Below are 21,869 nucleotides of genomic sequence, written 5' to 3'. Positions count from 1 at the left end.
GTTTTCATTCCATTCTGGAATGGAAGAAATTTCAAAATTGCAAAACTCCCATAGAAATGCAAATTCCAGTTCTTGCACAGCTCTAGTATGTATATATAACACATACTTGCCACCTTTCCCTTTAATCATGAAAAAGCATTCCTTTTTTGGTAAAAATTGATATCATTGCCCCATTGTCCCAGAACAATTCTATTTGGCTTAGTGTATGTACTTGGAAGAGACTTCCTACCTCTAACATGTGCTTCCAAAGGGTAGCCAGTTCTCTTCCTGATCGCTACAAACTTGCCATAGGACTGAAGGTGCTATAAGGAACCTGGGAGTTTAAGGGGATGGAATAAAAGACTCCATACCTAATTTTTCCTGGACTTGTTTCTTTTGGAATCAGGCCAATAGGTATCAGAGCAATTTGAGGAGGGTCATGTGTGGTCCATCCTCCCTCACCTCTAACCAAAACTTCAAGAATTTCTTTGGTCTGGGTCTTTTTGGTATATACCCACACAAACTACTAGGCCTGGGTCTTTCAAAGGTTTTTCAGATAAGTGGTAGCAGTGGTTAGTGGTTTATTGAGCAACTGACATTTCTATATTTGTATGTGTACCCAACGCTTGGGGAAATAGGAATGAACATCTCTGGTTTTTACAGAATGTACCAATTCTGAAAGCCAATTGGTATGCAATGTGAGGACATCTGTCCCAAAAGTGCTGCGTCCTGTAAAAGCGCCATTCCAATTGGCACCATGAATGTATTAGGACGGTAAGCTCAGGTAGCCAAACACCTAGACTACTCAGGAGAAGTGGGTACTTCCATGTTTAGATCAACATCTTACAACATTCACTGAGAGGTCATTTAAACCACCTAACTGGATCAAAGCTAAAATGTAGACCTGAGCAGAACATTTTTTATAAAATGTTTTTTAGTTGAAATATGCTGTCTTGTCAAAGCCAGAATGTATTGCAGAGACATATTTAGTTTGGTGAAGTTTTCATCAGGAAGGTTTCTGCGGTCCAAGATTGCCTCTCAGGTCACAGAGAGAGACCTGAATTGAAAACTTGACCTTTTCAATCCTTAAACAGATGTTTCTGACACAATTCTATTTTGCAAAAATGTCTGAATGTTTTATCTTCATTCCAGTGCAGAACAAAAACAAATTTTTAAACCTCAAAATTTGTCGTGAAATGGAATTGTCATTCTCCAGCCAGCTCAAATAAAATATCAATACTTAACAGCTTCTAGCCTTACCTTCGGTCCTGGAAGGCCTTGAAGACCCTACAGTTGAGATAAGAAATGGTAAATATTTTGTTACTATGATTTTAAATCCCAGTATCCTGGTTTCATGTGCAGTGTGATAACTTGCTTTTCTGACAAGGTGGATGAGGTAATATCTTTTATTGGACGGACCAGCTTCTGTTGGTGAAAGAGACAAGCTTTTGAGCTTACACAGAGCCGATCCAATAAAAGGTATTACCTCACCCACCTTTTCTCTCTAATATCCTAGGACCAACATAGTTACAACAACATCGCATACAACCTTTCTCTTCTGGCATACTGAGCTCATATATGCTTAATATGACATTGTCAAGGATGTAAGCAGAGTCAGGATGAGCCCCACCCTGACATCTGGTGGTAAATTATGGGGAGTGCGGAAAGAAGTTTCGGTTATTTGCATTGGCACTCCCACCCCACTTAGCATACCGCAAAGCAGCATGGGATGATTATTTTCACAGCTGTGGGACCCCCAATTTCATTGTTATTGGGGCAGGAGCAATGAAATGTTGTCACCCTGATTGGGTAAATGGGGAACTACAAAATTGTCTTGTGATGGGGGGTTTCATTGTCAGCAGGATAGCGCTTGCTAGACGGGGGACATGGGTTCCAAAACCCATTGAGAAGAGAGAGAGGCTGGGGACAGGTATCTGTACTTGGTGGTGCAGGCTCCTTGTGTGAGCCAGAAGCACCAGTTCCACCTATGCTTCTCTCCACTGTGGAATGTCAGAGTTAATTTTTGATTCCCTTAAGAATCTAGATGCAGGTTACTGAGCTGAATTCACTGGTACTGGGGCTCCCCTACTATGAGCTGAAATCACTGAAGAGCTGGACTTGCTGAGCTGAGAGCACTGTGCTAATGAGTGGGGGAACCTGAAGCAATACTGGCAGAGTGGAGTGGAGCAGTTTGTGCAGCCACTGGGTGAGTGGAGCTGAGCAGCTTGTGAGGACGGCTGGAGCGGATCACAGGACAGCTGGTGGACCAGAGCAGCTGGCAGAGTGGAGCAGCCCACAGAGTAAGCGGAGCTGAGCTGTTTGCGGGGACGACTAGTGGAAGCAGAACCCCATGAAGAGGCAGGGCAGTTGGCCCCAAACCACGTAAGATGCCCCTTTCTACCTAGGCTGGGGAGGGGGACCTCTGCAAAGAGACTCTTGAACTCTGGGGCTGCCTGACCCGGGACAGAGACTTTTGAATTGTGGGACTTTTGGGACTGTGGGTGATTTGGGGGGTTGCTGGACTCAAGGGCCCAGAGAGAAGGACACGGCCCAAGTTGCTGGGGTGGGTCTTTGCTCACGGTTTGACCTATGAACTCTAGTTAAGGTATTTTCCAAATTTAATGCTTGTTGTTTATCTTATGTAATTAAACCTTTTCTGCTACACCAAGAGTCTGTGCTTGCGAGAGGGGAAGTATTGCCTCCTTGAGGCGCCCAGGGGTGTGTGTAAGATTTTCCCAGGTCACTGGGTGGGGGCTCGAGCTGGTTTGCATTACGTGGTGGGGAACGGACCCCTATGTATTGAACCTGGCCCTTGCTGCTATCATTTCAGCCTAGCAGAGGGGTTACATACATACATAGTGTTTTGGAAGGTATTTTTTACATTAGGGCATACTTCATGGACTTTGGTTTGCTAATGAAGAGAGTCTATCCAAAAACAATCTGGCAGTGGTGCATACCTGCTGCTAAGACTTTCCCACAGCACTTCTTATACACGAGAAAAGCTCCATCAAAAATCTGTACAACCATTACACTAACTTCATTCAAATATCTCCTTAAGTCTCATCCCCCAAAGTAATCAATCAGAACTTACTGCAGCACCTGGTGGGCCTTGGGGCCCGGGTGGCCCCGATACCTAAAAACCAAGGTAAAAAAGTAATTGTCATAATAAATGCTTCTGCGAAAGTACCAGGCACAGTCTACAGAAAACTAGGTATTTGGGAGCAGTGGATGGCTGGTTATTAAATCACATGGAAAATGGCGTTTTCCACTCCAAGAAGCTCATGAAAGCTTTGAGGATGCTGTCATGTCTGTGAGAAGGTGGCTGGTGTGAGACCTGCAGAGTTTCAAGAACCACTGGTGACAAGATTCAACTGTACATCATCTGATAGTACAGAAAAAAGTGAAGAGAGACACTTACTGAGTCCCCTGGGTCTCCTTTTCCCCCATCCTCACCAGGTTCTCCTTTTTCTCCCTGTAAACACAACAATATAACTATGTGAACAGAAGCACCAGTGAGTCTAGCTCCACCAACAGCCAGCTATGAAACAGCCACAAGTTTAGAAATAGCAATGCCTTCAAGGAGGAAAGAGAACTTAGCATTTATTTACAGACATCGTCCCTTTCTGCTCCCCTGAACATCTGTGCCAATATTACACACCATGTGAAGATTCAGGTCTCTGAAAGTGTTGTCCGAGGATGGATTTTCAGTATAGGGATTATTCCCTTAAATCCTAGAGTTGGGGTATGGAGAGTATAGCTAGGATCTACTATTATTTCACCAGCATGCAAGGTAAATTTTTCAAAAGTGCAAAGCAGTTTAGGAGTAAAATCCTATTGACTCTCATTCAGATTTAGGATCCTATATCCCTAAGTCACTTTTGAAAATGGATCTAGGGCTCCTAAATTATGTAAGCCCTTTTGAACATGTTACCCTCAGAGTTTTGGTGCTTGCTCTGCCCTCTGCTTAACCCAACTTGAAAATTCATTCATTCTTTTGCACTCTTACTGTCAGTCCTGGAAGTCCAATTAGACCTGGTAATCCTGAAGGTCCTGGTATCCCTTGGTCACCTTGTTCTCCTTTCTCCCCAGTTGGGCCATCAAGACCCTACAGATCAAGAAAGACGTTTGTTTCTTGCAATAGTAAATCATGCAAATACAAAATAGACATAACATTAAACTGAAATTTGAAAAGTTCCTTTAGTTCCTTGAGCAGCATGGGTGATGTTAATGTTCTCCACTTCACTCCACTTGAAATCAGAGGGTTACTTGTGCATGAAAACATGCACGTTTAAATGTTTTGCTGCCTGGTTTTGCAGTTGTGAAGTGCTTCATTGCTCCATGTGAAGTCAATGGGAATACTCACATGCTTAAAGTTATGCTCATGCTTAGGTTGTTTCCTGGATTACTGCCAAAATCTCATCCTAAAAACTAACTCTTATGGGACTGAGAGCAATAGTCAATTATTAATAACCTTGTGGAAACACATAAGAGATGCTTTATTCTGTAAAGCATTATTAATCCACTATTACTTTATTCAGAGAAACAATTGGGATGTGTCACTCAGAGAGCAGCCAGGGATTTCAACACTGAAAGACTGATGTGATTACTTCTACACATACATGCACTGTACACTAAGGAGGGTCCCTGTTCCTAAAGTTCACATTCAAGGCCCTCAACCTCTGGGAGTGTTTGCACTCAGGCTTTTGGTTCATGTCCATCTCTGCCGTGACTGTTTGCAAACACAACTCACTACTATGATGTGTTGTATTTACTCACCGGAGAGCCAGCTTCTCCTGCCTCCCCCTTTTCCCCCTTTGCTCCTGGGGTCCCTGTAAGTCCAGTCGCTCCCTTCATTCCTGGAGGTCCCTCCTTTCCTGGGGGCCCTTGGGGACCAGGAGGCCCCACTTCTCCTGATTTACCTCGTGGCCCCTAAAAAGATATTCACACGATTTAAAAATAATACTTCTACAGTTAGGGAAAGACATCAAAGTATGGGGCTTAGTTCACTGGAGTCTCTGGGCCTGACTCTCATTCACAATGAAGCTTCTTTACACCACTCAGGCAGTGTAGCAGAGCCTTACAGTGAATGTAATCAAATGTAATTCACAGAGGAATATGGGGGCAGGAGGCTTAGTATAAATGAGATTTAGTCCCTCTCGCTCTATTACAAGATACAGCAGGGGTAGGCAACCTATGGCACATATGCCAAAGGCGGCACGCGAGCTGATTTTCAGTGGCACTCACACTGCCTAGGTCTTGGCCACCGGTCCCGGGGGTCTCTGCATTTTAATTTAATTTTAAGCGAATCTTCTTAAACATTTTAAAAACCTTATTTACTTTACATACAACAATAGTTTAGTTATATATTATAGACTTATAGAAAGAGACCTTCTAAAAATGTTAAAATGTATTACTGGCACGTGAAACCTTAAATTAGAGTGAATAAATGAAGACTCGGCACAGCACTTCTGAAAGGTTGCTGACCCCTGAGATACAGTATGGTGGTTTACACAGAGGTAGTGCTTAGCATATGAGTAGATGTCATTAGACAATACTCTCCTCTTGTCCATGGACAAGTAATGTGAAATTTACAGCTTTCCTTTATCAATATTTTTGGGGTGAAAGAGGAACATTTTATGAAGTAGTGAATAAAAGTCCAAAATTATAAGCAGTATCTTGAAATCTGCTGATTTTATTTGAACATTGGGTATTACATGGTCATCTTATAACCCTCTGATGAAATTTGCTGTCACATTCCTGAAATTTTTTCTTTAAATTTTCATTTTTGCAGAGTGAAAATGATTTTTGTTGTTGGTTTTTAGTGTAAACACTCAACCAATCATGGGAAAAACATTTGTGACATGTCACCAGTAAAAAAGAAATGTATGTGTGTGAGTGTAATGGCAGAATGCAGCACCTTTACATAAGGCTCATTAGAAAAGTACTGAGGAGTCTGGTGGCACCTTAAAGACTAACAGATTTATTTGGGCATAAGCTTTCATGGGTAAAAAACCCATTTCTTCAGTGCATCTGAAGAAGTGGGGTTTTCACCCACAAAAGCTTATGCCCAAATAAATCTGTTAGTCTTTAAGGTGCCACTGGACTTGTTGTTTTTGTGGATACAGACTAACATGGCTACTCCCTGATACTAGAAAAGTACTGGAACTGCTGTGGTTTTGCTATTTGACACTTTTGCATGCAGTTCAGAGAAGTTGTTCATGGAGATTCTATCCCACAAAGCTCTGCTCTGTGCACTTTTTCTTCACAGATGCATGGAGGAGGATTTGGGTGTCAAGTTAAGGGCAGAGGCAGAGCTCATGTATCAACAATTATGTGAGTGAAACTAGAAAAAGGGAGACTGTATAATTCCTGACTTAGGGCTCTATCCCACTAGCTGCTGAGCACTTTGACCCCAGTCCAGCAAAGCACTAAGGGGTCTGATTCAATGCCCTTTAAGGTCAAGAGAAAGAATCCCATTAACGTCAGTGGACATTGGACTGGGTCCTAATGCCCTAGTTCAGCATGGTTCTTAAGCATGTACTCAACTTTAAGTACCTGAGGAGTCTCATTGGTTTCAGTGGGGCTACTCATATGCTTAAAGAAGTTAAGCATATGCTTAAGCACTTTGCTGAATCAGACTCTAGGGGACTACTCGTGTGCTTAGCGTTAAACACATTGTTAAGTTCTTTGCTGGTTCAGGGTCAGAGTACGCAGCAGCTAGCTGGATTGAGCCTTAATGGGTCTGATTCTGCTTTCATGTAAACTAGTGTAAATCAGGAGTAACACCATTGTTCTTACATTGCTGTAAATCTGGTACAAATGAGAGATGAATTAGAGTGTATATCTTTCATGTATACAAAAAAATGTGAAAAAGGATGCGGGTGAAAGGTTCATGTATGCTTATTATTTAGAACTGGTCAAAATTTTCCAAAATCAGTTTGCCATCCCCTTGTCCCCCCAAAAAACATGGATACATTTTTTTTTTGCAAAAATGTTTATGAAAAATGAATCCTGTTCTTGAGCAGCTACAGTGCTGCTCAAGAAAATTTCAGAATTTAACAGGTTGATGAAAACTTATGGTGAGATTTTGAATTTCAGTGGAAGAGAGAGAGAGATTGTTAGAAAAATGTTCATGAAAAAATATTCCCATTGTTGACTAGCTCCAGTTATTATCAGCCATTAAATTCCCAAATCCAGCAACAGAGAAGAGTCATAACTCTCATCTGCACATGGCATCCCTCATCTTACCTTCTCGCCATCGTGTCCAGGAGGACCCGGTAAACCAATTTCACCCTAAAGTGCAAAATCATCATAGATCATTTTTTTTAAAGTGTTATTTTGCCTATTTTTACATGAGGCCTGGAAACTGGAAGATGGGGCTTGTGCTATGGAAACAGTCAACAGCAATGACTCTGGGAGAGCTAGTTACTTATTACCAATAACCACAAAAAGAAAGGCTGGAAATGCTTAAGAGACAGGGCTCAAAACAATGTCAGAATTTTAAGGGTGATTAACTCCACTATAGTTGTTCATGCTGATTGGCAGTTCATGGCCTGGACTACTCTGTAACGATGCACTGAGATTAACTCTAATATGCAGTTGTTTGAAGGACAGTAGGAGTAAGAAAGCATTCTCCTTCCTGGAGCCAAGGCCATGCCTCGTCATTGTGGGAGGAATGTGAGATATGGAGAAGGCAAAGAAATGATAACCGAGCATGTACAGAGTGCAAGGAGGAGAAGAATTGCAGAATGTCATGGGTGATGCAGGTGGACAAGGAGCATAATCGCATCAGTATTCCAGCCTTTGATTCTCATGCATTTCTAGTTATCTTTTCATGAATGACAAAGGGAAAGTGGTACCTTCTGTCCTGGTAGCCCTGGGGGCCCAGCTACTCCTGGAAGTCCAGGAGGTCCCTAAATAAGAAAAATACGCAAATGACTTTTTTTTTCAAAACCTCCTCATATTGGAGGGAAGGCAGAATTGTATTTTCTTTACATTTTTGCACTGGCAATCCTGAAATATATTAACTTGGAAAATGAATAACTAACAGTGGGTTACTGAATAACCAAAAATAGCAATTCAGAGTCAAATATAACCATAGATTTATTTCTCCACTTGATGAATGAAAAATAATTACCATGAAAATTTTTGATTATCTGCTTCTGATAATGAAGTGAATTTAATTAATTATTTGCTATTGATAATAAATACATTATGCTTGTAGAAATCTGGTACCCAAATAGAGAACACAGATAGCAGGAAAATTCTATATTTCTGAGTTCCTCAGTGTAGGTTAAATTTAATTAAGTGACAAATTATCACAAATTTAGCAATGGTAGAAATGATTTATTTACCTGTAATTTTCAAAAGTGCCCCAATTTTTGGGTACCCAGCTTAAGACATGCATGTTGTCATAAAGGTGGGCACTCAAAAATGGAAGCCCCCAAAATAAGAAGCCACTTTTGGAAACGGTGGCTGATATGCAAGTTCCTAATGTGCACATAATCATAGTATCCGTTTGCTACATATTAAAGGTCACAGCTATGTGTGTCCTATAATGGACCGAGTTCTTCATCCCATTTTAAATTGCCCCCTCAAGTGGGATTAATATTGATGGCTATCGCCCAGGAGAAACAGTGCTGAGTTATCATACATCCCTGGTATTAGGGAAGGGTATGCTTAAGAGAGGAGACTTTCACTGGCCTTGAAAACAGCACTACTTAGGCCCATCCTGACCTGCACTTGGCTTTCCTTACTTTGATCCTCTCTGCTGTCTTGAGTGCCTGAACAGCAGCATAACCTTTACAAAGCAGGTAAACAAATAGTACTACTAATATAAGAGCCTCAGGAGTATAACACAAGAAGTGTCCTTCTTTTAGCAGTCAATGCTGCTTTTTATAAGTGTCAGCACATAACTGTAAAGGCCAGACATTCTTGTGGCAAGGAATTAAAAGTTTGTCAGTCTGTATCACTGTCTACTTTCCTTCTAGCTGTTACTAAAATCCAGTTACTTCTTCAAAAAACAAAATGCACAGCGAGAAGAGTAAGAACTCACCATCAGGGCCAAGGTTCGTATTTCCTAAAAATTAAAAGAAATAAATAAATACAAATAAAAGTCCCACTTGAAATGAAACTATTTCTGACCATCATATTTGTGGGTTTTTTTCTCTTTTAACACTATACTGGTTAAAACAGCTAGGGAGTATATTACAGGCATGAAATTAAAATAAGCAGAAAAGTAGCCCTAGCCCCCTTTGTAATAGTATTCCAGAAATGTACTCCTTCTGTGCGGGGAGCACTGAGGGGCTGCCAGGAAGGCTGGATGATAGAAGTTGTGAGTAATCTTCTGCTGGTAGGTGCATGACTAGTCTAGAGTGAAAGACATTTCCCTGCATGGTTTATGGACTTTTTCTAAACAATCTAATATGTATGTTCTGGGTTATTCTTATGAGGGAGTTCAGATGAACTCTGTGTCTGTCTTTATTAAGAATGTGTCCTGTGTCGTTGTAAAGGACTAGCACTGTATAAGTAATAAGCATTATTCATTGCTATTAGTATGGAAGAAGTATGTTGGGCTGGACTGACATGCTTAGTTTTGTTCATTCAAAATGAAATGTGAGATCAACAGTCTTAAATTTTCTGTCTTTCCAAGGGGACATTCTCTTCCTCTGGCCCCACCCTTCTTCCATCACCTGGGCTACTAAAAAGTGTAGCAAAGGGAGAAAGAACCAATCTGACTGAGAGAAAGCATCACATGGAAAACAACCAAACAATTCACTCCAGGAGTCACTGAACATGGCTCCTGAGCCATGTAGGATAGTTTCTCACCTGTAGAGCTTCGTTGATGTTACCATCATAATCCACCATTTCATCCTTTCCTGGCTCCCCTTTGGGACCCTATAAAATGAACCAGAGCTCCAGTCAGGACTTGGTGTTCCCATGCAGAGTGGAGTTGTCTGAATTCTTCTAAGTTAAAACCGTTCAAGGAGCGATTGATAAATACAGCTGTGGGGAAGTGCTTATGGTGGGAAGACTCCAGCATGTAGGTTCTGTGGGTCAGATTCATCAGTATGCTCTAGCTGCTGTTCCCTACTATGGCAATACAAAGGCGCTATAAATAAACCCAGTTGATCATGATAAAGGAGTTTGGTAAGACACTAGGAAAACAGTCTGGAAGCCATTTAAATGGGACAAGTAGTCTTCTGCTCTTTCTAAAATTTCTTATATTTTCATGAATGAAGCCCCTTTATTAGTCAGTGAAGTAGCACCTACCCTTGGACCAACAGGCCCCTGTTCTCCGGGTACTCCAGGTTCTCCCTGTAACAATACAAACATTGCATTATCAAAGGTCTGGAGTTTTTTGCTGCAACTATGAAATGATTTAGGGCTAGATTGTGCAATACATTGACCCTGTGTAAGGGGCAGTGCATAGCTGTGTCTCCCCAGAATTACCCTGCAGAAGGATTCTCTTTCCCTGCTCTCTCCTTGCCCCAGTGGGGGATAGTAATTTGCTACAGACCTGTACCAGTAGCAAATTACTCCCCCCCCCCCGACACCTCATGCTGTCCCACTGTGCTGGGCAGCGCATTCAAGAATGACAGAGCCAAATCTCTGCTCCCTCTCCACCTCTCCCTACCCACCTGCTTGAGGAGAGAGTAGCAAGTGCTCAGCTGCCACTTGCCTCTGAGCCCAAGGTCCAGGGCAGGCACTCAGACACGTGGGGATGGGGCACTCCTACTGCCACCTATGCCCCTGCGCAGGCCCCTACTCCAGGCCCCAGTCTGCGTCTTAGTATATTGACTTTGATATTCCCTCTTCCATTGCTGATGGAATGTTCTGCACAGACTAAAATGATAGTTCTGTGATCAGGAGTGCGGCTCTGAGACATGACTGTGTTCAGTCACGAAAAAAGAAGAGCAAAATGGGAAATTGATTATGGTTACCAGTACTCAGAATGGTCACAATACAGGGACCTTGGGTACACAGCCTGTTGAGATGGCAGGGGGAACGGTAAAACAAGAAGTCACAATCTAATGTTCGGGGGCACTTGAAATCAGAATGTGAAAAACACACCAGGAGAGGTGGTTCACGCGGGTAGTACACATTAATGAAGGCAAAGGCTAGAAATGCCTTTATTGTTCAATAACATTACCAGGGATATTTGTTGGCTTTTCCTGTCTAACATATCTCCCACCACCAAATAGCAATCCAAACTAGCAGTGTTTAAAATTCTCTGTATTGAGAAGTTTGATACTAGACAAAGCTGATTGTTTCAGGTCAGGGAGATGAACATGGAGTGGCCAGCTGGTATTTTGTTGGTGATGAATAGCACTAAAGTCTTTGATCCTCCTACAAATTTCATTCTTTATCCTTAGACATCCCATCCCATCGGAGCCCTGATTTACAGCCAGAGTGATGCTCTGTGCTTCAGCTGCCTTAACAGGATTTTCATGGACAATTCCCATTGTGTATGTGGCCTTTTGTAATATTCTTTTCAGAGAAGCATTCTTCAATACTATGATGTAGACACTACATATAAGTGCCTTGTATATGATAATCTGACATCTTGTTTGAACTTCAAATGAGACTGTAAAGCTCACATTTCAGGAGCGACCATTAAACACAGTCACAAGTGCTACATCATTATGTTAGGAGGTAAAGCAAACGGGGATCAGCTGATTAATGAAGATACAGCTTTCCAATCGAAGAGACCCTTCACTCCCCAGAAAGTACATTTAGTAATAACCCCTATTTCTTTTTCTTATTTCAGGACGTTCAGCCCAAAACACTTATTGTTGTAATTCCATCTGCTGTTTCTACTTGCAGTGTACAGCCTGGAGTGACTTTAAAGAAGTAGTTCCTATTTCAGCATACTAGAGGGATCTGGAAAAACATATTTTTGAGCTAAGTTTACGCCCTACTATCACCATTCCACAACACTGTCTAGCATATTCTTTATTCAGCACATTCCCGCAGAAGCTGCTTGTTTGAAAAGATTGTTCAAAAGACTAGGTCAGCCAAGGGAGAACCTATAAGCCTTAAAATGTTGTACATCTCCTATTTTCCTAACCCTTTAGTCCCAGTTCTTGATACACCTCTTTTGAAAGAAGCACTTCTGCTGTGCTGCAATGGTACTGAACAACATGTTCAAATTGATTTCAGGTAGCACCCTGCCCCCTGCTAGTCCCATCAAGGCCCGCCCTGCTCTGACCCACTAGACCCCTCCCCTTTCCTCCCAGATCCCAGGAACCCTGCCTTTCAGCCCTCCTTGTCTCACTAGCATACTGGCCAACATTTTCAAACTACTTTTAGGGAGCATCCTGCCCCTCCACTCCCCCAGTCCCACCAAATACCCCCACTGCATCCTTCCATCTCCCGCAAGCCTCACTGCCCCTGCTCCAGCCCAACCAACATCCCCACTGCCCAGGGCCGCCCAGAGGGGGGGGGGCAAAGGGGGCAATTTGCCCCGGGCTCCGCAGGGGCCCCCAAGAGAACAGCGGAGGCTCCCGCCTCCGCCCCTCTCCTGGAGCCTCAGCGCATCAAGCGCTGAGTCTCCGCCAGGGCCCCTGAACCCCGCCCCGATCCGAGCCGCGTGGTGAGGGGGCGGGGCTGGGAGCACCGGGCTGAGCTCAGCTGCCTCCGCTCGGCGTGGAGCTCCCAGCCCCACCCCCTCACCACGCGGCTCGGAGCGGGACGGAGCTCAGGCCCCGCCGGCCACACGCTGCGGCTGTTCCGGCGAGGCGCTGAGACTCCGGGTGAGGAGGGAGCCGGGGGTAAGAGGCTGGGGCCGGGGCCAGGGCCGGGGCTGGGGCCGGGGGGGAAGCGGGACCCGCCGCCGAAGCGCAGCCCGGTCTTCGGCGGCGGGGGGGCCCCTTCGGTTCCGGGACCCGCCCCGAAGTGCCCCGAAGACCCGCGGCGGGCCCCCCCCCCTCCGAAATACCGCCGAAGACCGGGCTGCGCTTCGGCGGCGGGTCCCGCTTCGGCGGTAATTCGGCGGCGGGGGGTTCCCGCTGCGGGTCTTCGGGGCGGATCCCGGAACGGAAGGGCCCCCCGCCGCCGAAGACCCCGGGCCCCCGGAATCCTCTGGGCGGCCCTGCCACTGCCACGCTCTTGCTCCCTCACTCATACCTCCATTCAGTCTCCCTGTCCGCCCGCCCAGGGCCTTGTACTCTGGAGCACACACAGTGAGGCAAACAGAATTACAGGACCCTGTCTTGGCCAGGCAATAATGAGCTCAGCCAAAGGTGGCCTTTGGGGAGACAGGCCCACAGTTACATCTGGGGAAGCAGAGACAAGACATTCACTCTTGTCAGGGTGTTTGCAGCAGAACGGACCGTGCAGCCCCCCCTCTCCCTGCTGTGCCCAGTCCTGGGTCTGGAGGAGGTGTTAGCCCTCCTCTTGCACCCAAAGGCCTGGGGAGAATGAGGTATGATCCCCCAGCCTAAACTACAACCCCTGTGCTGTGCTGAGTCCCAGAATGAGTGGGAAGGTTCCCCTCTCTGAACCCCTCATTCACCCCCTCTCTGCTGCAGCCAAGGCCTGGGGAAAATGGGGCATGGACCCCTCCTTGATATACTGATATACCACTTTGCACTGCTTCAGCTCTGCATCACCATCACACCAAATCTACCTCCCTGCCCTACCATTGGCTGCCAAGCCCAGCCAACTCCACCCCTCTTGCACTCCCAGTGCCAGAAGCAGAGCAGAGGTCAGCCTTATTACCCAGAATCTTGTGCATCAGGTGCCTCAGCCCCTCTTGCTGACTCAGGGAGAGAGAGACTGATGTGTGTGTATGTGTGTGTGGCTAACGCACAAGATTCTGGGCAATGTAGTTTTATGAGGGAGATAATGTTATTCAGTCAGGAGTCGGGAGTTTTTTTGGTTCAAATGGGAGTATCTCTGACTTACTGGGAGAGTCAATCAATCTGGCTGCAACCCTTTCTTTTCCCAGAGCCTTCTCCTTGTCTAGCCCCACACTTCCTATCCTGGACTTGTTTCCTTCCTCCCTTCCCTCCATCCTGCTAATCCTCAGCTATGGGTGGCCAGCATGATGTCATAGCTCCTGTACTACATAACTGCAGTTGCTAGGTGTGGGCTGGTTGGCCAGTCCTCAGAGTCTCCCTGCCTGCTTGGGCATTCCCACTGCAGCTTGTTTGCCTTCTTCCTGCAAATACTGTTGCACCTCAGACCCAGGCTTGTGTGGGCCTGTTGATTAATACTGCTCTGATTGCTTTGGATGTGCAGATCCTGCAGAAAATGTTGTGTGTACTGGAGAAAGTTGTTATTTCTTTTAATGACTGATTTAATGACTGTGTGTATAGCCATCAGGTTAGGTATAGTTTAAGGGAAGTTTTTTGTATTGGGAAACAATTTTCCTATTGCCGCATTGTAACTGAGCTCCCTGGCCTGGAATCCTCTGCTAAGCCATAAGCCCATATTGTGCTTTCCTCCTCCTCTGTACCTTTTCCCCCTGCGGTCCTGCAATTCCAGTCTGGCCAATGTCACCAGCTTCCCCCTAGGAAAAAAGAGAAGAGCAACAGATTCATATAAAGGAGCAGAAAGGAGCAATTCTAACAATGGCTGTGCTAGGGGTCAGCGGTTAGACCTGACAGCACTTCAGACAGGAAGCATTCCACTAGCTCAGGTAGACCTGGCATACCCAGATTTCTTTAGGAGTTTCAGAGCACTGGGGTGACTTCCCATTACTACACTACCCTTGGGCTACGGGGCTACAAAGTGAATGGGTGGTATGAACTGGGACCAATGGGTCCTCTCTTAACTGCACTGTGAATGGAACTAGTCCTACGTGTCCTAAACATCCTCTGCTATCAGATGTTGTTTGAGGGCTGCTAGTTCTCTAGGCAGGAACACAGCAGGAGAGGAGGTTCCGAGTCCTGATACACAATGTTCACCCTGTCCCAGCTGCCATCTATGGCACCAGATGCTGGCAGTGATTCTGAGGGACTGTTTGCTTACAAACCCTATAGGGAAATCATTTGAACACAGGTAGGATTTCCCCCCCCCACCAGGAAATGCAGTTCATAAATGTTCTGACCTTCAGCATTTAAAAATAACAAAGTAAAGAACTCTTCAGGAGCTGGCTAGCTTATGAAATCTCCACAGTGCATAATTACAGGTGCAGACAAATGCAAACTTCAACCCTTTCCTAAATACCCTGAGCTAGGTACATTCTCATGCAAAAAGGAAACACAGACTTCATTGGAGGAAAGAGACGCACCTTTGGTCCTGGAGGCCCAGGTAGTCCCGGGTGTCCGGGTTCCCCTTTACCTCCCCCGAGTGCATTGCCAGCATCTCCCTTCTCTCCCTGGTTCAAGGAGGAAATAATCCACTGTCAGTTAAATCAATTTCTCATTCTGTAACTTCACCAGCCAGGTGGTGGTGTTGGGGTGGGGGGAAGCACGACAAGGTTTGGCTGCTGGATGATACTGAAGAACCTGGCTGCATTTTACTTAGTTGTTTACTGGTGAATTTTAGAGCTGAGAACTGGAGACTGATAAAACTGGCTAGAGAGGGGTTCTCCCCATGCCACTGCATCTGGAGTTGTAGCCCCTCCTGTTATTGGACTTCTGTGCCTGTACACAGCTCTGCCAATGCAGTTCATGCCTGACTCCCCACGTGAGGAGACATACTCACACTGGCTCTCATCGGTATAGAATGTAGCCATGGAAGCATGAGCAGTAGGAGGAGCTAAGCTCCCTGAGTACCCACCTCGTATCTGATGGGCACACACTCAGGGAGGCTAGACCCTCCCACCACTTGTGGTGCAATGGCTACACTATGTGAGCTCGTGAAATCGGACCCCCAGCTCCATGTGTAAACACACCCTCAGTCAGCAGCGTGTTGGCAACATTTAAACAAGGGGCTCCCTCAAAAATTCTCCACCTCAGTCAGTCATACATGTGACATGGCTTGAAAAACACCCCCAACCCTCCCACCATCATGCACAAAATCCATTCATTCCATACTCTTCCTCCAGCCCCAATCCATCAGTCCTTTCAGCCCCACCCCTTTTGACCTGCTGGCACCTCTCCATCAACTCATCTGACAGCTTTGGAGACTGAAATCCTTTCTGTGGTCACAAAACAGATACAGCCTTGACAGTACCGGCACAGGCTTCCCCACATTGCTCTGCCACTGTGTCTCAGTCCCTTTCTATAATAGCCATTCTAATAGTGCAATAGGTCAGCCCATTCAGTCCATTGGCTCTCTGCTGAAGAGTTAGTGCCAGCTGCAATTGCATTTGGGGGTGTGTGTGTGACATGCACTGGGAGCTGTACAGAAACCACCCTCTCATTTTATATACAGCATCAAATAGCCATTGGATAGTAAGGAGCATTTTAATCGTCACTGATCTGGACACGATTTGTGAGCCAGTATCCTAGAGATGAAAGGATTTGTATTCTCCTGTCAGTCCCCTAAACCACTCATTCCTCTTATTCTGTAGACCAAGTTTATCACTGTCACAGGCAGCTGTGTCTCCAGTGCCATCAATGGAGTTGCACCCAGTTAGACCAGCAATATGTTTGACCCCAAATGTTTTATTTCCAGTTGGATCCCAGTGTTTTGTTTGGGTTGAAATAAATCAGATTTTCACGCTAGGTAGCTGGGTATTTTTTAAAAAAGCTACATAACAAAATAAAAATAAGGCTATTAAACTAAATCAAATGGGATCCAGCTGCTCTTGGGATGGGTCTTGAAATTGCCATCTTGCAGGGATTGAAGAGGGGGGTACCATAAAGGTAGGGTGAGAAATGTGCTGTGTTCTTCCTGTCGACATAAAATTAATTCCCTCTCCTCAGTGGAACTGGCCATGGAATCATGTTCATATTATCTGCAGAGCCTGACCCTCTCCTATCTGTAGGGTAGAGTACAGGTTATAGTATTCAGTGTATTTGTGTGTGTGCATGCATATATATGTGTAAGTGTGTATGCAAGCACATGTGCATACAGTTTAGGTAGTTGTGTACGTGAGTGCAAGCTTCTTTGTTAGGGGAAGGAAAATGGGAAAGTGTGGCAAAAGTCAGAGAACATTCAAACCTTCTGTCCTAGGAATCCAGGAAGTCCGGGATCACCAGCTCTTCCCTTCTCTCCCTGTTGGTGAAAAGCAGAAATGGTCAGGGGGTGGCTTTAAGGGCTTCCATTACTTGTGAGATCAGTGCAAGTGCTACTGGATCCATAGAGCTCATCTGATACAATACAGCAAACGTTCCTAAAACTCTTCTTTTCCCTCTGGGACACCCTTTTAAGAGGCAGCCAAGGCTTTCTCCCTGCCTTCAGTATCTGCTCAACTGTGTCATCATTTTCTCTTATCTCTGACATCTTTTCACCTTATGTTTTAGAAAGCCAGTATGTGCCACTGTCTGTTCCTTTCTATGAAACTCTTAGCATTAACAGGTCACTGTACAATGGTCCCCTACCAAGTTAAAGGTCATTTTGAACTTTAAAACCTGCACTTTGATTATGTATTTTCCTCCTTGTTCTAGCAGCCAAAACTCAACAAACTCATTGCAGATGGGCAGTGCTTGGTGTTGTTAATTCTTTGCCACCTGCGCACATGCTTCTTGTGTAGAACACATGAGTTGTTGCTAGTCCCTTTCATGCAGCAAATGAATGTTTGAAAGTGAATGCAAGATACAAATGGTCGCATGGAATCAAGTAAGAGAGACATTTTCACACAAGATACTATTGGGATAATTCTGTGGCTGGTGTCAATTGTTAGAGCTCATTTAAGTAAATGGAACTATGACCATTTACACCCGTTGAGGAACTGCTCAATTAAGTGTAAATGACTGAAGTCATCTTAGGGCCTGATCCTTGACTTCACTGGAAGGCTGAGTGTTCTGAGGTGCAGGGAATATGAAACTGGGTCCTCTGAGCAAGCCAAATATCAGGTAAAAATTCAAAAACTTGTGAGTGAATAGCATTGCGCAGCACTGCTTGATAGTGCAACAATGCCCCAGATTGTCTGAGGGGCACGTACCGAAATAACTCTTTTCATTTCGGTTCTGAAAGACATTCCTGCTCCTGCTGCTGCCACCTATCGCTTCTGAATCTGACTGCAGCCGATGAGCTTGAAGGGCATCCTGACAGCATTCCTCCAAAGGAATCAAACTCACTGTACTGTAAGGGCATCTCAGAGATACTCAGATACCCTTTGTTCGACCTTTAGATATTTTCTGTTTGTGCATCTGCTAGTACATTGATAATAACAAATCCTCTTCTCCATCATCAGGCTCTAAAGAATTAGTGCATCATCTCCTTTAGCAGCCAAACTCTCGAGTGTTCAGTGCTGATGAAGAGGAGTGAAAACAGGAATAGGGAAAATTACAAGGTCAGAAGAGGACCAGATAGGCCATCCTTGTTGTGACCCCAAAGCTGTCAAAACCCCAGCAAGAGGAGTAGTCTGATTGAACTGAGTTGCGAGAGGTATAATCAGATTCTGGATAAATTCCACATTGAAGTGAGTAAAGGACAGACACAGACCACCCCATGGATGTTTTTGTGAAGTGACTTTGTTTAGCTTGCAGTCATATCTTTTATGTGCCTGAAGCCATCAGTACAAGGCACATCTCTTAGAATTTTTGTGCCACAGATGGCTCACTTACTGCCTTATAAGTTCTGATTAAGATCTGCCCACAGGGTGCAAACTGTAAACCAAACTCAACAGCTGACAGGGTTTTGGTTGCTGTAGTTTACAATCATTTTAGTCTCTAAGAGAATGTCTCTAGTACGATTACACTTACCACTAGAGAAAAGGTATTTTCTTTCCTGTAATTGTTAGTTCTCCAAAGTTAGTAATTTTTTTAAATGATGATGATGACTATGATTTTTTTACTATCTTTTTTACTATGATTAGTCCCCATTTCCCCAACCTTTTGCCCCAATAGCATTGGATAATACTTGGGTTTAGATTTATTTAAACTCTTTAAAGAGTAACTCTCACACGAACAGTTACTTGACTGTATTTCTCAATAGCATACAGGTACATGGAATCTCTTTTAAGGTGAGTTAACGCAGAAGTTTGGTCTATAGAGCCTTTTAAAGTATTTATACAGGACCTTGACCCACAAGCTTGGCTCTATTACAACAACAAAATCGAAAGAAAAAAATATAGCTAAGGAATTTATTTTTCCTTGCATGCATCGCTGAGATATTTTAATCTTCTAGAAAGACAAGTATATGAATTTCAGCAGAGTTCAAGGACTGACATCTAACATGCAAGGTGCCTGCAAAAGTGTTCTGAGAAGGGGCATGCACTGTATGGCTCTTCAGGAATTAATTAAAAGAAAACTATCCTTGTTCTAGACAACTCTGCATCCCACCGAAGACAGCACAGTTATCCATTTTACAAGACTCTCTGACCTCCAGGTTAGTATAAGTGCTCTGTAGCTTTTCATCTTTGTTAGAACATGTACCTTGCAACCACAAGCTAATGATTTTCTCCTTGGAAAAGTGAGAAGGGCCCAATGTGCTGGATTTTGTTTCCTAAGGAAAGTTTGAATTATTGGCCATCTCTAGGATGTCAGAATATTATCATCTCCAGCCATGTCACTGTTCATATTAATCCACTGAGTCAAAGTGGAACACCTCAGTAAAGGGAAGCTGCTCTTATGGATGCAGACACACTATATCGTGTGGTGAAAAGTTCACTGAGAACCTAAAGAGCAGACAACAGAAGTCAATAATTAAAAAAACCTGAATGCTCATTGAAACAGCCATGGGTAACACCTCAATTCAAAGAGGAATGAACATACTCTCAGTCCCTTCCTATTTAAGGGACACATTTTCAATAAGGTGATATCCTTTTCATGGGCATGATTTGCACCTGCAAAATTTGTACTCCTAATTCAGTCATGAGTGCAAACGGGGTACTTCCACTAAGACTTACCGGACTGCAATCACAAAGCAGGTGTTTAGAAGTGCAGATGCTCTGATTTCTACCTGCAATTCATTTGGCATCTATACAACAGAAGGTGGGCCTTGGCCCATCTGAATATATTCATTACCCACAAAATCAGGCAGTCAGTCTTGTTAAATAATTGCATTTGTTTGGGTAGCAAGGGACTTTTATGCATCTTTGGCAGAAGGAATACTAATTGGATGTAAGGATTTTATTTCCTTTTCAGGATAATCAAACTGACTCCAGCACTCTGCTCCTGTTATGTGCTCAGCATATCTGCTTTTCATTGTATTCCAGGAATCAAGATCAGCATTCATGAGCTGTAGTGAGAGGAGGATCCAGACAGAGAGACATACAGAGAACATTCTGAGGTACATACATGTTATTAAGACATCCTGATTCTGGGTATTCAGATTCCTCATCATTTATTATTGCTGTAATCAAATGGTACAAAACCTTTCTCAAGAGAATGCTAATGCTCAGTACTTCATTCCCTTCCCAGAACGCACTCACTCCCCCTTTGGGTTGGTCTTCCTATTTCTCGCAAGGAGGAACATACAAAGCACACTTCATCAATGAGATGAGAGCATTGGCAATGGGGTAAGAGCATTCCACCACAAGCATGGAAGTATAGTGCAAAGCAGTCCCACTTTAGCCTTGGCCATAGGGGAGGAGCAGGCCAGTACAGCAGTGCTAAGAAATCACATCCAAACACGCATTGTCCTACCCTCTGTCCCCTTTTCCCTGGCAAACCTGGGGGGCCCATCATCCCTGCAACTCCAGTTTCTCCCTTGTTGGTAAGAAAAGAGACAGAGAATACATCTGTTATATGGCTGGTGGTCTCCACACTCTACAATATAACACTACAAACCTAGTCAAAGCTAAAACAAGAGGAATCAGCTGCTCAGTTGTCTGAATTTGCTGCCAAGTGAAAGAAATTCAGGGGTATTTTTGTACCATTTTTACTATTTTACACATATTGATAGGAGGGGGCATGAAACATGGGACCAATTTATATAGCATCTGCCAAAAGTGCAGGAATGCATCCCCAGCAGTTTCCTCTGCAGCATCGGCATGTCCCTGGAAGGAGGCACAAGTGCTGGTGGGGAGAGGCAGCCAAGGGAACAGGGAGAGAATATACTCTCCAGTAATAGCAGGTTGCCACATAGCCTAAGGGCCAAAGAAGAAAAGAAAGAGAATGGCAGGGGAATATCCCCCCCCCCCCAGACATGAGCACTGAGTGAGTAGGGAGGGAAGGGGACAGAAGATAGTCTAATTACAATATGGAAATCTCTCTCAAACATGCCTCTCTTCTGTTAGGGAGAAATGCAACTCTGCTTTTCTGAAGCAGAGATGGCATTTTACAGAGGCCATCAGGAAACGCCTTATAATTATAAGCTCCTGTAAACAAAATACAGGAAATGCAGATTTGCAATGATTATTCCTTTAAGAGCAATATTTTTCTCGTGGATTTCCTGGCTTGCCCTGCATGGGGAAAAGATGGAAAAATACACAGTGAGAAGGAAAGAGAAGAGAGGGGGCGGCCAACCCACTTCTAGATTAAAAAAGAGAAGGGTCATTTAAGAAGGCATCAAGCCAAAGCTGTGCTTTAGTTTGAATTTAGATTTGTGGAAATAGGGGTATAAGGTCAAATTTAAAGGCATATTACAGACTTGGTTTTTCTTTTCTCTTGGTTATTCTTGTACATGGATATTGTTGTTTTTATCTTAATTTTGAAGACATACGTTACAGCCCATAGGCTGAAAGTGCCATTAATAAAAGAGAGGTAAGTGACCATTTTTAGTTGTTTCCTAAGAAATGGTTTCCCAGACGTGCCTGTTTAAAGGGAATGTCCCAGGGGTCCTAGCAAGAAGCGTGGAATAGTCTGACCAGGTCTCTCACAATTTCAGAAAGCTTCTAGTGGTGAGTCACGTTGTTCCTGAGCTGCTACTCGTACAGCTGTCGCTGG

The 21,869-nt window shown here is 44.3% G+C and overlaps 1 protein-coding gene across 18 annotated transcripts in view; it reads right to left on the bottom strand.

Moving 5' to 3' along the window:
- The window catches only part of COL13A1 (collagen type XIII alpha 1 chain), a 166,711-nt gene that overhangs the window by 23,641 nt on the left and 121,201 nt on the right, over window positions 1-21,869 (bottom strand). For all 18 annotated transcript variants that reach the window (XM_045025545.1, XM_045025550.1, XM_045025556.1 and 15 more), the window contains 13 exons: window positions 17,038-17,091; window positions 15,218-15,304; window positions 14,441-14,494; window positions 10,252-10,296; window positions 9,808-9,876; window positions 9,035-9,058; window positions 7,839-7,892; window positions 7,228-7,272; window positions 4,756-4,908; window positions 3,986-4,084; window positions 3,398-3,451; window positions 3,071-3,112; window positions 1,240-1,266 (listed from right to left, as the gene is read on the bottom strand). In XM_045025545.1, the coding sequence (XP_044881480.1) occupies window positions 1,240-1,266; window positions 3,071-3,112; window positions 3,398-3,451; window positions 3,986-4,084; window positions 4,756-4,908; window positions 7,228-7,272; window positions 7,839-7,892; window positions 9,035-9,058; window positions 9,808-9,876; window positions 10,252-10,296; window positions 14,441-14,494; window positions 15,218-15,304; window positions 17,038-17,091 (807 nt within the window). The remainder of the gene's footprint in view (window positions 1-1,239; window positions 1,267-3,070; window positions 3,113-3,397; window positions 3,452-3,985; window positions 4,085-4,755; window positions 4,909-7,227; window positions 7,273-7,838; window positions 7,893-9,034; window positions 9,059-9,807; window positions 9,877-10,251; window positions 10,297-14,440; window positions 14,495-15,217; window positions 15,305-17,037; window positions 17,092-21,869) is intronic.

This window comes from Mauremys mutica, chromosome 7 (assembly GCF_020497125.1).
Source record: "Mauremys mutica isolate MM-2020 ecotype Southern chromosome 7, ASM2049712v1, whole genome shotgun sequence".
Lineage (NCBI taxonomy): Eukaryota > Metazoa > Chordata > Testudines > Geoemydidae > Mauremys > Mauremys mutica.
The sequence above is the reverse complement of the archived record's forward strand: the minus strand, read 5'-3'. Positions and strand labels throughout refer to the sequence as shown.